The sequence below is a fragment of the Epinephelus fuscoguttatus genome, linkage group LG1 (genome assembly GCF_011397635.1).
Source record: "Epinephelus fuscoguttatus linkage group LG1, E.fuscoguttatus.final_Chr_v1".
Taxonomy (NCBI): domain Eukaryota; kingdom Metazoa; phylum Chordata; class Actinopteri; order Perciformes; family Serranidae; genus Epinephelus; species Epinephelus fuscoguttatus.
In genome coordinates this window covers 20,648,905-20,667,345 of record NC_064752.1, presented here as the reverse complement: position 1 = coordinate 20,667,345, position 18,441 = coordinate 20,648,905, and the positions used below count along the sequence as shown (strand labels likewise).

General features: G+C 39.7%; 2 protein-coding genes across 2 annotated transcripts in view; both read right to left on the bottom strand.

Annotated features, from left to right (window-relative positions):
- Nucleotides 1–18,441, bottom strand: part of iars1 (isoleucyl-tRNA synthetase 1) — an 89,724-nt gene that overhangs the window by 57,587 nt on the left and 13,696 nt on the right. Inside the window, exons 8-12 of the mRNA XM_049576466.1 lie at nt 15,531–15,618; nt 11,373–11,433; nt 11,032–11,127; nt 6,265–6,387; nt 1,245–1,336 (exon numbers count right to left, since the gene is read on the bottom strand). Of these exons, the coding sequence (XP_049432423.1) occupies nt 1,245–1,336; nt 6,265–6,387; nt 11,032–11,127; nt 11,373–11,433; nt 15,531–15,618 (460 nt within the window). The remainder of the gene's footprint in view (nt 1–1,244; nt 1,337–6,264; nt 6,388–11,031; nt 11,128–11,372; nt 11,434–15,530; nt 15,619–18,441) is intronic.
- Nucleotides 3,254–5,525, bottom strand: LOC125888848 (desmin-like). The gene has a single exon (XM_049576480.1). It carries the CDS (start codon nt 5,380–5,382, stop codon nt 4,246–4,248), a length of 1,137 nt encoding a protein of 378 aa, XP_049432437.1. The 5' UTR covers nt 5,383–5,525; the 3' UTR covers nt 3,254–4,245.

The window sequence follows — 18,441 nt, the reverse complement described above, 5'->3', positions numbered from 1 at the left end:
GGCATTAGCTGAGCTATTGAGTATCTTTGAGCAGTGAAAGTTATCATTTATTTCTTTTTACTTGTAGGCTACATTTGTTTGTATATGCTACAGTGATTTATTTTCCACAGAGCTCTACGGTGCGAGCATTTTACTCGCATTTGCGACTAAAAATAGTTTTGTGCGAGCAAAAGAAATCATTCAGAAGCACGCTGTGCGAGTACAGATTTCAACCAGCAGCAGAAACAAAAGGCGAATCCTGCCAGTTGTGGCTTGAACGGGGGTGACAGACAGGAATATGGCGGAGCGCTATGGCCACCGCAAGATAACTGTTTATCGGCGACCGAGAAGCCCAGCTCCAGGTCCAATAATTTCCTCTTCTTGGTGTCATGACTGCCCAGAAGTACCTGAACAGCCGAGCCGTGGTGCCACAAAGGTATGTGACGTGTCAGAGGAGAAACGAGCGGTTCACATTTCTCTCTTTGTGGCAGGTAACGGTCCACAAACCTCACCGCGCTTAAGGGACTGTTCTTAACTTATCAGAGGAGGAGGGTTGATTTTTATTTTATTTATTTATTTTATTTCAATTCCCCCTATGTTAATCACTTATTGATGCTGTTTTTGAAGTATGAATAAGTCAATAAGTAATTTATTCCATTGAAATATCATTGATGTATTATAGAAAAGTGATTTATCTTTTTATAAATGACAAAAGGCACATCTGCCTCATTTTCGCTGTGGTATCGTGATACTACTCAGAACCGTGATATTTTCACTGGTATCGTATCGTGGGTCCCAATTTTGGTACCATGACAACACTACATACTTGCACCAACAATGACTTCTTTTTTAGATGGGACTGTTTTAGGTAGCTTGGCAGCCTTTACTGTGGCACCCCTCCACAGAAGTACATGGTTAAAAGTCTCCAAAAAGACACTGCAGTTCAACACAGTCTTAGGTTGCCCTGAGCGAGTGTTAATGTTGAGCCCTGTGACAGGAAAAAAAATGCTTCGGTAGACACACAGTGCTACCAGGTAGGGTGCATTCAGTGTGCTATGGCCAATTTAGTTAACCTAGAGATAAGTGCAGACATTTTTCCCAATTGACCAATAGATTGGTTGAAGAGCAGGTAGAATTTCAGTACCAAGATTTTCTTTGGTTGATTACAGCCCGATTGTGAAATCACCCATCAGATTGAAGCTGTGAGTTGGAAGGAGCCACTCTAACTTGACAGAGGTAATGTTTGAACTCTGTACATGTCTCACCTCCAACAGAAGGGGTAACTATGTTTGTAAGTGCTGGAATTAACAAGGCGACCCTTCTCCTTCAGCCACTTGATGATGTTCTTGTCAGCATCCTGTAAAAAAAACCAAACAAACAAAAAAGACATGATTTACAACATGCAGCTTTAAAGAGAAACAAAAGACCAGGCTCAAAAGCTGCGTCTCACTGTCCTCTGTGGTTAAAGTTTCCCTGTGTTTGGGTGTCCAAATAGTTTATTCACACACTGGAGCACACCTGTACATCACCGCTGCAAGGTGAGAGGTTGAAGCACAGGAAGTCAGCAAAAACAAGATTTTCAGCTGCTGTTAACTTGTTTAAATATGAAAGAGGAAGTCATTTGGGGCTGATACTAAAAGCCTAAGTAAAAACCAGATAATGAAAGCACATTTGCAACCCAAGCTTTTTTTAAATTAGGCATTCTGGCTCTTCTGCATCTCACCATTTTTCTTCTCACTTTCTATTAATGGACGCACTAACAAGCTGTCCTTTCCACAAGTGGACCCTTTTTACTGGAACCAGCAGAGAACAGATTCTTCATGCAGCAAAGCTTTAAAAATACAATTAGTTTTTCTTATCCTGTCTTTTTTCTTTATGTCCACTGCTGGTTACATTCTCTCTACTTAATGTTAAGATAATATTTATTACAAGTTCTGCCAAAACATGTTAGCAGTATTTAAAACTGCAGAGGTTAAAAAAAACTTACGGATGATTCCACACATTTGTGCATCTTAGAATATATTAAATTGCATCTTTTGTATTATACAGATAAACTATTATGTGTACAAGCCAGTGATTCCCATGTACATAATCTAAAAAAGCAACCTTTAATAAGATGTTTACCCAGCAACTGACCAATTTTCATGTATTTAAACATGATTTATTTCTTGTATTTTACAAAGTAACTGTAGCACCACTGTGCATCACTGGCAGTGTGTTCCACCAGCTATGGCTAGAGTTAAGACGACACATTTGTCCTACCCTTTCTTTATCACAAGGTCAACATTTTCTTAATATTACATTTTCTCCTTCAGGTAGGGAAAGCTCTGGATCATTGAACGCATCATGGTTTTATGATTCCCTTTAAGAAAAAAACAAGGTCACACAGCCAAGATCCTGGTCTGCTTATTCAGGTATGATAATACCACCAAACACGTGGGGAGAAACTGTCCCAGCTCAATGTTTATGGCAAACAATCTAATATGCAATCAGCCCTGTGCCTTATCACGCACTATTTCATCTCCCTCTAACCAAGCTCACGGTGCAATTCACGGGAAGCTCATAAATATGACTTTTCAGCAAGGTGTTTGGCAGGCTGTTGGTCGTGACCTCTTTGTAGAGTGGGGGGGGTTTAAACTTTCTCAGCCAGGAGTAAATTTTGTTATGCCCTGACCCAGGCTCATTAAAACATGAAAGAACACCTGTGATGTGGAGATTTACTGGAACTTTGCCTGAAACCAGTTGAGAGAAATTCACCATCTGGCCAACTGAGAATAAACAAGGGTTACTCGATATGTTTACTCGATTACTCACACACACTTGTGACTACTTTAGAATCTCTTTGTCACAAAGCATAATTAATCAGCAGAGTCTCTGCTTCCAAAACATTTTTCTCTTGTGTTATAATTTGAACCACCCCAGCTAAACTACCAGACGCAGGCTGCCTGCTGTGGAAAAAACAGCAACCTCAGGCTGGATTCACACAGCTACTTTATTCCTCAGAGGCACATTCAGAATTTAGAATTTATTTACAGGATAAAGCAAAATAGTGAACTAATTGTAATTTACTGGGCCCGACTCAGTAAGGACTGCTTTTCAGCACATTTCCTGTTTTGTAGGTTAAATTAAGGAAAGGAGAACGTAAAGAGACAGAATGAGAGCAGACGAAGAAATAAGTTAGTAAAAAGAGAGAACAAGTTTACCTGTAAGAAAAGGCATATCATTAGAGAGAACAACAGGAAACTCACAGGAGAAAGGAAAAAAGATTGATGCATTGTTTTGTATGCACTCACTTCAATCTTTATTAAGGAACAGTTGGTCAACATTAGTGTGAATAGTCAATAGTTGTGTCGTGTCAGAACATTTAAAATCAGGGGGCTACTTTAAACATCAGTCAAAATACTAATGACATCTGCTTTGTTTGGGCTGAGATGTTGTACATCACAGCTGGACACAAGTATTTTTTGTAAAGGAGGATAGATCCCACAGTTGGATCCAGAGAAGCAGCAGATGTAGCAAAGGGGAATGACAGAAATGGCCAGAGAGGTATAACAGTGGGATTTATTTGGAAAAGTGTTGCAAGGGTGTTGCACCAAAAGTCATAATGGAAAATGGTATAACTAAGGCGACCTGAGGGCCATACAGCAGGAACCAGGGGGGTACTGGAGGCGACAGGGTAGAGCTGGTTAGGAAAAAGGAAGGACAGGAGGCTTGTTTTTTGGAAAATGATGTAAAATTTGAAGTATTAAGGACTGGGAGGAACTGGGAGGCAGGCAGACAATGTAAGCAAGAACATAAGAGTAATGGGAAGAAAGGCTGGGTATCAAACTTCAATACCACTTGGGTACCAAAAGATGTTGCCGAAACTGTCAAGTACAGAAAGATGGCATCAAAAGTTTGGTCAGATCTGTAGTCTTGTTTACTCATTTTTTGTTGCTCAGATTTTACCTGATTTGAATCAAAATTTTGGGAAAGCTGGACAGTCTTTTTTGTGGGATGTACACCTGCAAGCCAGCACCTGACTAGCATAAGCATGTATACTCCCTCAGTTTACTCAATCAAACTCATCAAAGCAACATGTTTTAACTCAGATCTCAAATCAGCACTGGTAATTATCAGACAACAGCCAGTCCGTGGAGTGAGGAGGGTAAAACAGGGGAGGAACGGGTAAGATAGGGAATAAACTTTTTAACTATAATGAGCTGATCTCTCTGCTGGTCTTCTCCGTGGCTGCTTCAGACTTGCAGCTCCTCTCATCCCAGATATTTAGGCATCTTTGGCAATTCCAAGCCTACTCTCCTCCCCCTCCAGCAGCTTCCTGTAGGTAGCGATCTCCGCATCCAGCTTGAGCTTAATGTGCAGCAGTTCCTGGTAGTCTTGGAGATACTTGGTCATCTCTAGTTTGGTTTCGCAGAGCTGGGCCTCCAACTGAGCAATGACACCCTCAAGGCTCCCCACCTTATCCATGTGGGACATCTCCATGTCCTCCAGCTGCTGCTCCAGGGATGCGTTGCGAGCCCTCATCCCATCAATCTGGTTCTGCAGCTCTGTAACTTGGTTGTGGAAGGTCGTGATCTCGTCTTTCATGGCCTTCATTTGCTCCTCGTGCTTGCCAGCATGCTCTTTGAGGGTGTCGAACTTGCTCTTGTACCACTTCTCTGCTTCCTTGACATTGCGAGCAGCTACAGATTCTATCTCTGCACGCATGTTGCGCAGATAAGCAGCCAGGTCGGGGCGATCGCCATCCAGCTCTGCGGAAATCTTTGAGTCCTCAATCTGCTTCATGAGGTCTGCCACCTCTTCATCATGCAGCTTCTTGAGGAACTCTATCTCGGCCACCAGTTGCTCTATACGCTTCTCCAGCTCAGCCTTCTGCAGCGTGGCGTTGTCAACATCCTGGCGAAACTCATTTAGGATCATCTCTGCCTCTTCTTTGAGCGCCAGCTCCTCCTCCAGCCTTAGTCTCCACACCTCAACCTCTTCTTCAATGTAGCCTCGCTCGATATCAGCTGCTCCCTTCTCATTAGTCAGGGCCTCAATCAGCTCCCGCACCTCTTTAAACTTGAGCTCATATTCTTCTCCGATGCCTGTGGGGCCTCCCTTGTAGCGGCTCTGCAGTGCAGCCAGTTCAGCTTGAAGAGCAGCATTCCTCTGCTCTAGTGCCTGGACCTTCTCGATGTAACCTGCAAACTTGACGTTGAGTTCCTGCATCTCCTCTTTCTCATTGGCATGTTGCTGGTGTATCTCTGTGCCCAACTCCACGGCAGTGCTGCGATAACCGGCACGTCCACGGCTGTCATATGAGGATCCACGGCACCGGGAAGGTGACGGGCTCTGAACCCTTACTCTGCCGCTGGAGCCGCTAACCTGCAGGCTCTTCTGGGTGTAAGATGCCGCTCTCATGTTGTGTAAAACACAGGGTTTATTTTCAGTTTACAGAGGAACAGCTGCTCTCTCGGCTTCTCTTCGTGTAGCCCACAACGCGACTGACACTCCCTCAGATCACCCCTGAGTTTTTATGCAGCAATAAAGAATGTCTCAGACAGCCATGAAACTCACGCTTGGTTTTAACATATTTCAAAAGCGGATTATGACAGGCTCTCAGAGACCTGTGGCTGCATGCTCTTTATTAGCTAACGCTGTATTGTTACTGGCCAGGCGGGTCGCGTCCACTCCCTGGCCTCTGCACCAGGATGTGAAATAGTGATCAGATCATGTATTACTGCTATTTTTCACTCACTACTCACTTAGGATGGTAATGAAGTTGGGTGTGACAGGGAGGGCACCCAGTGCACTGATAAACAGTGACCGTGTGCTTTGGCAGCAGGTTTTTCCTACACAACTTTGTGAAACTGCTCTGACGCCGATTCCCTTAACTTTCTCCACATTAGCGAACAAGTCATGCTCCTAAAGAATAATTTTAAATTACATCTGGAAAACATGATGAATATTTCATATTCTCATCTCAGCTACCACCAAACATAATTATTAAAAGCCGTAAACCTATGACTAAAATGAAAGAACACATATCAGAAGCACTGTTCAGAGTGAAAAAGGAAAAAATGATTATGGAAAGACATATTCTCCAGATATAAACACAGGAAATGGAGAGGAATACGAGACTGGGTGCCCAGAGAGCGGCAAATGAAATGTTGAATTAAACCGGCTATCAATATCGTTCAGGGTTTTATCCCGAGTATCATACCAGTGGCTCTTACCAGGGGTGGAAAACCCTGAAATGTGTGCTAACCTAATCTACATGTAAATGTCTGATGTGTCACTCACTTTGACATACTGTCCCGCAAAGTCAGTGACCTCTGAAGTGAAGCAGCCCGAGGCGTCCACAGGGCAGATAGGAGCCTGGTCCCTCTGGATGATCTTGTATTCCGTGCACACCCTGTAATCATCCTGCAGAGAGAATAATACACAGTTTAAAGGGTTTAGTGAGAAAGGGTATTTGTGTTATCTAAATCTATATTTATACCACATTTAATTCACTGCAAATACATAAATACACATCGCAACTACAGCTTAAACTACTAGTCAATTAATCTAACAGTGGATCGACAAAACATTAATTGGCAATTATTCTGATAATCTATTAGTCCTTTTAGGGGTTTTTTTTTTTTGTTTTTTTTTTGGCAAAAGTGTTCCCCAAAGTCTGACTTTCTTATTCGTCCTATGATAGTAAACTTAATAGCTTCGGGTTAAATGTCAGCTTTGGATTCAAGAAAAGTGTGATAGGCATTTTTCTCTACTCCCTGACTTTTTATAGGAATAAAAATTTATCAGTTAAATTAGAAAATTATCATCTGATTGATCAATTATGAAAATAATTATAACTTGCAACCCTCATTATAACAAAAGCATGAACTGTATCTTATTACCTCAACTTGAAAATGTGTTTGAAGGAATTAAAAATATGCTATGTGGAATTATCCTTTAAAAAACGTGCCAAGACATCGGCACAAAGAGTTTTCATATAAGACAGCTAACAAACTACAAACACAACAGCAAAAGTTTAAAACAAACAACATAACACTTTTACATAGAGAAAACCAGCAACAGACTTAAAACATACAGCCAATTTACAGCAAACAATTGAATTATCAGCGTTCAGTAACCACATGTACGCATTCAGTGGTTAAATAGTCCTTAATCTTGTTTTCAAAATCTTCCACACTTATAATATAATCTAGTTTAGGTCATTCTGCAGCTGACACCACGATGAGAGAGCAGAGATTTTAAAAGCACTTTCATTTAAGTCAGTGCGGGTTCCAGAAATGACTGCATTAGTAACTGTCCGAGTGACTGAAGGTTGCAGCCACTGATAGTTTTAGGAGTCAGTAGGGAACATAAATAAAGAGGCAGTTCATGTAATATGGCCTTATAAAGAAAAATGTTCCTATCTACGGCTATATAAAGAGGACAAACCTACTTTCTCATACAGACTGCAGTGATGTGTGCAGAAACCTGAATCACATGAAAATAATTATCTAACCCCTTTGGCAGCCACTTTCACTAGTTTAAAGCTATGTTATGACTCCATATTAAATTCCTTGTTGAGCTAGATACTTTTTGCAGTGTTGAAAGAAGCACTGCTGGTATGTTGCAGCTACGCACGAAAGATCTGAGTACTGTCCAGCTGTAAATGTATTTTGTATTCAAACACCCTGTCAGGATCCGAGATGGATGGCTCCAGGGGTCATTTCACATCCAGTCATGACAACATAAAATTTGAGAAATGTATTTTGACAGTGCTTTTCCTCCCGCTGTATATCTTCAGAGGAAATGTATTTGTGTTTCCACCAACCGATCAATGTGACTGTGATCACCAAATAACAGATCTGTGACCAAATTTAATTAAAAAAAACACATTTAAAACCAAAATGTATACGGGATGTTGATCTCAAGGGGTTACTTAACAGCCCCATGGGGACTGAGCTGAAATAAGCACAGAGTGCAGAGGAGGAAGCCATGCCAGAAAGGAAGACTGAGTGTGTATCCACAGCTGGCTACAGCCACAGGGGCATCCATCTGCCCTTGACAAGGGCATCTAACCTATTAGCAATGACCCAATACCTCTGATAGCACCGCTCCTCAGGAATTTCAACTGCAGGATTACACTGGTACAGTAGCATTTAATACAAATATTTTAGTAATTACCTCCGACTCAGAAGTTTGTCAATTCTGAGTTAAAATGCCAGATTATTTAACGGGCTCTGCGGGAATTCAGGGTGACAGCGACATGTAGACAAGCCAAGTTAGCCATCTGAGCTAGCATGCTAACTGCACTAACAACAGACCAGAAATGTGCAACACAAAAGACATAGATTATATCGCATTAGGCCGTTCTAAACTGTAAATTCACCACTTCTAAGCAAAAGGCAGAGGATAACGTCATCCCGGACCCTGACCAGGCAAAGCCTCTTTTCCTGAGAGGTCTCCGACTAATGATTTGAATCTTTGACTTTCCTATGTGATTTACTGTATGGTCGCATGTGTCCACTCCAGTCTACAGGAGCTACACCTGCCATGGCTAAAGGCACTCAAAGCAGTAAAGCAGCAGAAAATTGGGAAAACATGTTGACCACTTTAAAACTACAACAAAAAAACCTCTGCAATTTCAGAAAAAGAGCAAATATAGAAATAGAACATAATTGAATTATATTGGTAGAGGCAATGCTCCTGGACACACATGAAAGACTAACTTTTAAACACAGGATGGCAGTGAAGCCATCCACAGCACAACACTTGACAAGAGGTGACCTTGTTTTCCTCCAGAGTGTGCTCCATATGAGCATCTGCAGGACGGGATAAACAAGCTTACTCGAAGCAACGTTTCAGAAGTACATTTCTCAACTTCATTCCAAATCACTCGAGGAAGTGAAGTACATTATAATTAAAAAGGAGGAGGGTGATCCTGACAGAAAGCAGGTTTGAGCCCCATGACAGTGACAGAAGGGAGAGGGATCAACGGTTGCACACAGTACACTCAGCCACCACAGTGCACTGCTTGATGTATATCTTGCACTCTGTTAGTCTCTTGTCTTAATCCTTAAAAGCCTTTGTTGGTCGAGGTCTCGATTTAGAGTCTCGACTAGCAGGCTTATGCCTAAGACACTGATAAACTGTCATAGAACATCCATTATTCATTAGGATCTGACTGGTCTGGACATTTATCACAATATTTGAAAACACTTGTTAGTGGGTGCAAATTCACAACGTCTGTTAGCAGTTTTCATTTCATACTATCATAGACTTTTGTACTCATGGCAAACTACAGTAGTGTATGGAACGCCATTTAAGTCAATGTTAAATAAATAAATAAGTAAATAAATCATACCATCCTGATCACGGCTACACAGGCACATGTGTACTGTGGCTTCAACTGGCTCAGGCAAACACTCCTTTTCTTTTTTTTAATCAAGCAACATATTTTAGGAGTTCTATTAATTGAATGTGTGTGAGGTGATTTTGGGGATACCATACTGTATATGAGAAAAAGTATTGAATATTTTTTATTTTAGGCCTTCTCTTTTCGGTTTTGCACTCTGTAGACGGTCCCTTCGCACTCATCTCACAGCCTGCCGCACATCAAGTTATGTAGTAGCTTGTTGTTGTCTACTTCATTTGCATTTTAACCGTTTGCTTTTGAGTTAGTAATGCCGGGATATCGTATCTTGGAATGTCTGTCCAATTTTACCAAACTGCACAGAGCTGCATTCACAAATGCCGACTGCAGTTTGCATCCATGTTTATAAGGGTCAGCTGGCAATATCAAACTATATCAAAACATCAAACGGCAGGGAAAAGGTGACTAGTAATGACCTCATCAGCCTTCTATCATGTTTATAAGGCTGGTAATGTTACCTGTTTTACTGCGGTCCAGCTAAAAGCAGACATCTCTTCTTTGGCAGTTTTGGCGGAGCATTTTCTGGTGCACTGTACTGATTGCGATACAACACCAACACATTTGCTTAATACCACAACTGTAGTTACGAATGATAGAAATCCACCAAGTACGCTTGTTAGGAAAGTGTCTTCCGTGAAGACACCTGACAAGGGTTTTGTTGAGAGCTGCAGACAGAACGAAATTTGATGGAGGTGTCTGCCTTTACATTTTCCATGCAGGAAAAAATCTGAAGAAGTCAATATAGTTCAATTAATAAATAGGTTTTTATTTCAAAAATTACGCTTTTCAAAGGACTACTTTTATTTATCTCAGGGGACTTTTATTCCCTAACGCCACATTTATTTCACAAGTCTTTTAATTTCCATTTGTTATACTCAATGAATGGGGTGTGGTTATCTTACAGATTTAATTCAGAGTGATATTTTTTTTTTTTATTTTATAGGCATATTTATTTACTTATTTATCATTATTGCTGATTTTAATGGCATTTCATAGTGGTGGTGCTGAAACCATTAGTCAAATAACCTGTTAATTAACACTAAGGGCCTGTGTCCTCATAGCATAGCGCTTGTGCCTTTATTCAATTGTTCCCAATGATCCGACCACATGCTGACACATAGAGAAAAGGCGCCGCATCCAGCATCTTTTTTCAGACTGCTTTTCATCTTTTATATGCGGCCGTCCTGAGCGTTTTAGCTGAAAATGTGTGAACTTTTCAGAAAGGCGCTGGTGACATCACTGCTGCTCCTTTAGCTACTGTATGACATGTCAGTCAGAAACTATCACAACAATGACAGAAAAGCCGATTTGTGGGAGCAGATCAGTTGGACGCTGGATGCTGCTGGTGACTGTTGTGATTTTATCACTATGCGCTTTGAAAGTTTGTTGTTAACTGTGTAGTCAACCCTTTGTTAATGCAACATTAACATAACAGTAATTTATGAAGTCAAATTGCTAAAAAAAATTCCTGCTCTCTGTTTCAAATAATTCTCCCTTGAATCTCTTTGGGTTTCTTTGGTCAGAAGGACAGTGATGAGCAATTTTATTTCTATTTTTCTGACATTTTATGAACCCAAAGTTAAATCTCTTGATTAAAAAAAGCACAAAGCAGGAAAGCAGTGAAAGACCACACTCACAGCTCCAAAGTACGGTGCCTGGTGGACCACGCCTGTGCCCTCCTCCTCCTTGACGTAGTTATCCATCACCACCTGGAATGCTCCTGTCTCCCCACTCTGAAGTGAAACAAGGATGAACACAATTAGATGAAGAAGAGCAAGTGATGAGGAAGCAAAAGAAACAGAGCCACAGATAGTGATAGATAGAGAGATTAAAAGACTAGCGAACGAGATTTAGAGAACGTGAACTGAGATGCCAATTTGTGGTCGGACAGGTAATTAAAGTGAGACATAGGTCTGTCTTTATTTTGTGACAAACACATAAACCTGTAGAACACAAAGGAACGACACAAACCACTAACCTTGGCAAAGTACGGGAAAAGAGGCTTGTATTTTTTCCCGTTCAGCGTCTTGCCAGGAAATCTAAAAACACAAAACACACATTTCAATATCTGTAATTCACTCTTATTTAATTTACTCACAGTTTCTCTAAACAGTGCCCTCTGACTGTCCAGCTATTGATACAACTCTCCTAAAAGAGTTCTTCTTTGTAAAGATGCACATACAATATTTATCCATTATAAAGTCTGACATCTCTATTAGGGCTATAACTAATAGCTATGGATGTTGCAGATTAATCTGTTGATTTTTTTCTTGATTAATTGGTCGGTTTAAAAATGTTAGAAAACAGTGAGAAAAGCTTGTTACAATATCACAGCGCAGTGGTTTTTAAAAGGTTTTGTGCCCAAGGGACACCAAAGGACAAGCCCAAATCTCAAGGCACACCTGTATTTATATCTGTGCACAACAGCCTCTATAATGTGTTATCACTCTTATCACAACTTAAATGTATGTTTATTTTTTCTAATATCAAATAACGATTGACAACAAACTATTACTCATGAAATATTTAACTAAATGATTGAAGAGTTAATTTTAAACTTTTTAAAATTACATCAAAGCACCAATAACACATCCACTTCAATGGAAAATAATGTAAGATAATGTGATGTGTCTCACACTTACAATTCCCACACAAGAACGGTGACAAATAGGTTCCTGGTGAAGGCTTTTTAAATTTAATAAATTACATTTGTTAAATAGACTTTGCCTCTTTATTAGGAAATGGGTCTACACAACACACTGATACAGTCAATTAAAAATCCATTCATAACTTTTTGTGTAGGCCCAGTTGAATATTGCAATAATTATGTGTGGTTATCACAATATCCCACTGTACATCTGGATTTGCTTCGGGGCACACCATTTGAGAACCACTGTCATAGCGCATATCATATGTGACTTCATCAAATGTCTTGTTTTGTCCAAACATTTCCAAATCTAAAAATATTAAATTTACCATAATGTAAGACCAAGGAAAGCAGCAAATCTTCACATCTGAGAAATATAATATTTTGGGGCATTTTTGCTTGAAAAATTACTGATACAATTAATTGATTATAAAAATACTTGCTGTTTATAACTTTTTTTTATCATCAAATAATCAATTAACTAAAAATGACTAAATTGTAATCGATTGTAATCGATGCAACTTTTAGTCCCTTAAAATAAAAACCAGATGTGACCTCGAGGAGGGTTTGTGCTAATTCAGCAAATAATATGGCATTACAAAATTATTTTAGACTACTTTTTTTTCTTTAATTGGAAAGAATGATAACCAGTATCATAACCATGTTCATATAATTTGTTTTTGCCTTTTAATTTAATGCCTTATTGTTATTTACTCCTTTTAATGGGCTTTATTGGCGCATAATTATTGAAAAAAATGAACATAATTGGAAAATTGTTAATACAGACCAAAAATAAATTGCAACTTCCAAAATGTTTTGGCCTGTTGGTAATTTGGATGTGTAAAATGCAGGATTTAAATAATGTCAGGGTTTATTTTTGCTGTTTTCTGCTGGAGAAACCCCACACTTTGGAAACCAAACCTACACCATTCACCAAAGGCTGACCAGAGCATCTTAAATGCACCATAGAATATAAAACATGATATATGATATTATTGCTTTTTGACTATTCCCATCACTTTTATTTGGTCAGGACAAAAACTGCCACAGGATCTCCTGACATCTCAATTTAAGGTTTAAGTTATTGTTGGCAGCTGACTACTCTGTTTTTGTAATTATTGTGCTAATAAAGACGTTTCTGCCTCTGTGTGTGGAGACTGTGTCCCCATGGAAGACGAGGCTCCTGCCAGTTAAGACGTTTTTCAACATGTCTTTTTTATTGGCAGTTAATTTGTCCAATATAGTGAGGAGAAATCCTGCCTGGAAATGTGCTTCATCAGGTTTCAGTATATTCTGTAATCTTTAAACATGCTCTGCTCTTCCCCTTTGCTCCTGCATCATCCACTGAACTGGAAAATTGGGAATTAGTTTTTTTTCTTGGTGCTGACTGAACAACACACAGCTGGTAAAATGCACATCTGCTAATTCTCCTGTCAGTAACTTTATCCTTGTTTCTTTAACTCTGAGAGACAAGTTATAACTCAGGAGAAAACCTTTCACAGTTAAATAAATACACGTTTAAAGTTTGATGAAGGACCATAGCTACTGTAGGTTTGAGTTCTCTCAACTTACCAAGTTTCAGTGTTGCAAGTGCAGAATATTAAGGTTATATTCACCACCCCATCATAATAACCATTATCCATCATCATTATGTTGAATGTTTGGCACTGTCACCTTTCTCACCTACATTTACTGCAACCTCAACTTTTATTTTAACTTATTTATAAGGGGTAGTGTGGGAGTAAGAACTGATGCAAACACCTGATGCAGGGTTTCCCAAACATTATTTTTTATGTGGCAGCCCGCCACAATATCAGCATTCACTGCCACATATTATGTTTCTATTTATGAGTCGTCTCTGTCTCTGTCAACCTCTCTCTCAAACACATTGGCTGCATTTGTAAATACTAAGAGCATCAGAGCGCACTCTGTCACAAACTGGACTGTTTGTACATTTTAGGGAAGCACTGATTTATAGGCTGATATCTGCCTTGTTGACTGTCTATCGTCAAATGAGATGAACTTCACCGATGGCAGTGGCCAGTGTTTTTCTGTTGTAACACATTTTGCGCAGGCTGAAAAGCAGGGGTCAAGACTCACAGCCACAAACCTAAATTAATGAGCAGGTGCAAGAAGAAAACAATGACTGTTTGACAAATGGGCTCAGGGATCTCACTGTTGTGTGACGAGAGGGCTTTGTAGCCGCCGGTGTCCCGGTGACAATAAAAAACATGTTTGGGACGATGCCCCATGTACAAGGCTGTTGCCGCAGCGGCCCGGGTTCGACTCCAGCCTGTGGCCCTTTGCTGCATGTCTCTCCCTCTCTCTCTCTCCCTTTCACACATCACTATCCTATCAATTAAAGGCAAAAAATGCCCATAAAAAATATCTTTAAGATACGTTCTTGGGCATTTTTGGATAGGACAGCCAAGTGTGAAAGGGAGAGAGAGAGAGGGGATGACATGCAGCAAAGGGCCACAGGCTGGACTCGAACCTGGGCCGCTGCGGCAACAGCTTTTTACATGGGGCGCCCGCTCTACCGCTAAGCCACCAGCGCCCCAAATTTATCCTTGTTTCTTCAACTCTAAAAGACAAGTCATAACTCAGGAGACATATGAACAATGAATCCACGTTGACGTCAGCAGGATGAGAGCTAGTTAGCGTTAGCTGATAGCAGCCGGCGGCCACAACTAACATCTCACGGACATTGTACTGAGTTGCATTACGATGCGTTCAAGCTTTATTCAGTAAAAAATTAGTACTAGGTGGAGGTAGATTTTAGCACTCTCATGATGTGTTCAATGTAATCTTGTAAAATGTAGTTTTTGGCAGAGCACCAAGCACAGTGCAAGTGAAACTTGACCATACAGAAATAGAGTGTTCTATTTCTTGGAAAATCAGAGCTCTCATTTCAGTGTAGAGAGTCAGATTAGATTTAAAAACACAACAAGCACTGCCTGAGCAGCTGTCTTTAGTTGACAATAATTAAATAGGACTGGACTGTGCTGTTCAATATTTATTGTGCCATTCTGGGAACTTATTTCCCCACTGAATCAGCAAAGGACTGTTGTATTTTGGCACCTACAGACTGGGGATCACGGGGTTAAATGAATAAATTAGACCTCAAGCACATTTAGTTTTTGCTAACTGACCCAAACACACACCACCTGCTCTGATTTCTCTCTGCTTGCTTCCCACTAGCTAACGGTCAAGTGTAGTTTAATATGATGGGCGGGGGTTTGATGATTGGATGCATCTATGTAACCGCCCCCAAGTTCATGGTGAATCATCAAAAAGAGGGACTTGGTTTTAAAACACTCTTATTTTTGACAAATATTCAGAATCTAACGAGAGAAAAATGAACAGTTACCACAGAGTCAAAAGATTAGAACTTGAAAAGTGTATTTTTCATATCACTGTGTCTTTCAGATATTAGTCATTTACTCTAATTTTTGTTTTTTTTGTGGCTCAAGTGTCTTGCGTACTTACTTGTCCAGGAGAGTGTACTCGCTCTCCGACTTGAACAGAGCTCCCAGCCTGGCCTCCATCATGATGTAGACCTTCCCTGTGGTGTTATCTGACAGACCAACAGACAAACACACATGAATGAATTCGTTACGATTTTACACTTGGTTGCCGCTCACACGTCTGTCTGTGTGTGTGTGTGTGTGTGTAATGTATCCATGTGTACTTCTCATTAACCCAAGACTCCTTATATTAAGATCTGTGCTGCTGTAACATGGAGGCACACTTTAAACAAGAGCACGTCTCATTGTAGGACACAAACAGTAAGAACAATAGATGAAGATAAATCAAAGAGCACCAACATGGCATGAGGACAAATTAAATAAAATCACACTTGTAGTGCTTTTCTCAACAAATTCTGTTTGTACTGCACATCTTTGATTGAGATGTGTGAATTTAAAATCTGCAAAAGAACTGTTAAGATGAGCAAAATTGTAGAAATTAATAAAACCTGACTGAACTAACCTTTAATTTGAAGTTTATTTTTAATGTTAAAATTTAATATTATTCTATTTATTTATTACATTTATGTTTGTTTGTCATTTTTATGTAATGCATTTCATTTTTATTTGCTTCTTGAACATTTGTTTGTTTTTAACTGACTTGTGATATATAGTGCAAAAAGCATAAAAAAAGGGGAAAGTAGGCTAAAAAACAAAACGTATTGCGTGATGGCTACCTTGCTGAGCTGCTGCGGGTACAGTAAAAAGCAAATACTCCAATAATATATGGAGCCATGTAAGCCACCGCATTGTCAACAACACAGTCCTGCAAATATTTCAGAATAAAAGCCTGTGTTTATTTTTGAAACAGAAACAGGTGTTGAGCTGCAAATTAATATTTAGATTATTTTTATGTCTGTAACAGATGAAGACATGGAAACTGTACAGAATGCTGGCATGATGTCAATATGATATTGAGACCATTTTTATCGCCTATTTTTGCTAAAAAAAAAAAAACTGCACGCGTCATCCAGAAAAAAATAGGCGAGACTACTCAACAGCAGCAGCCGAGCTACGTGTGAGCAACACTGCTGACACGAGTAGTGTGGCTGCTCTAACGTGTTAACATGGCGACTGTAGAAAAATCCCCAGAGGTTTCGTGACACACATGCGCTGCTCAGGCAGACAGTGTGGTTAAGTGTAGATATGACAAAGATAGAGACACGGTGTATCCACAGAAGGGCTGCCGCTGGATCAGAGAGGAGCTGAAAATATTGATATTTTAAAACGTAAACTAAAAACCCATCTATTTAGTAGGCTGGGACTCGCCAGAGGATCCATGATACGATATTATCACGATACTTTAGTCACAATACAATATTACTGCGGTTTTAAACGTGTTGCAATATGCTGAGTACTGCGATAAGGTATACTGTGATTCATTACCTTTTTTTAGCTGTACGTCCCCAAAGGAAAACTTTATCAACATCTGTTTTATCTAATAAGAAAGTTTTCAGTCTATTCATAAATTTATATATAATAAAAATCGATATTTGGCACTGTGTCACTAAACAATATTGCCACACAAACATATTGCGTTTTTCGCCCCATCCTTAGAATTTAGTCATTTTTATAATTTTGTGGGTTCGTATCATTTATACTTATTCTATTAAAATTATCATTATCAATTATTTTATCTTTACCCATTTATTGTTGATCATTTTGATTTATTTTACTGTATTTTATGAATATCTTACTAATTAACATCCTATGTTTCATCATTTACTTGTACTTTGAAGAGCACTGAATAGTTTGAAAGGTGCTATAAAAAAATAAATAGATAAAATAATAAATAGATAAAATAAATAAATAAAGGTTTGACTGATTGATTGACTGAAACAAAGAGGTTTACTGGAGCTTTTGTGTTGCGCCGGCTACGGCAATAAACAGAAGACAACAACAGAGAGCGTTATCCATCTGCAACATTCATCATGTAGTCTAACAAAGCAAAGGTTTTCATCATGTGACAACTGGAGACAAACAAAACAAAAATGTTTTGAAGAAGGTCAAAGCATTAACACAAAAATCTCAGCAGGTGTTTTTATATTTTGCCTTTTTATTTTTCAGCGCAGCTTTCAAACCTCACAGTGAATGTAATGAGGTGGGAATAGAGATACTGATCGATGAGATGAAAAATGATTTCTTTTTATTCCTGTTTTAAAGCCAGCCATCTAAAGAGCCCTGCAGAATGATTTATGTTCACTGAACTGAACTGTATGTATGATAAACAGCGACTCATTAAACATGGTTCAAATCCAGATATCTAATTGCCGTCATACATGCACATATGTGAAACCTCAATGTCAACTGCTGTGTCATAATAACATAGTGAGCTATAAAGTCAAGGTCAGGTAAGAACCCCATCATGTGGCTACAACCGACTGGGCTTATTAAAACGTCGCCACCTCATGTGGGATGACTGCCTGACATTTTGGAGACTGCACCCTTCTGGAAAACTGGCCAAATGGGAAATTTTAGGACAGGGGATGTTGAAAACATCAGGGACAACAGTTGTGAAGAGGGCAAAACCTCCAAACTGCCTGTGACAGTGAGACACACAAAGAGAGAGAAGGGGGGCAGCATCAATAAAAGATGTTTCTTCTCCTCAGTGGTGTGACAAATGACTGCACAGCTCAGACCTGCCGCTGCTGACAGCCCTCAACTCAAACAGCAACAAAGGCAGCGAGGGGAAGAGACAGACATAGAGAGAGACAGAAAATAAGAACAACGAAGGACAAAAACAGGTGCATGTGGAGGCAAAGAGAGCGATAAGAAAATGAAGGGGGGGAAATTTGGATGAAGATGGAGCGAGAGAGAGGGAGGACGGGAGATAAAAAGAGACTGAGCTGATACAAAAAAAAAAAAAAAAAATC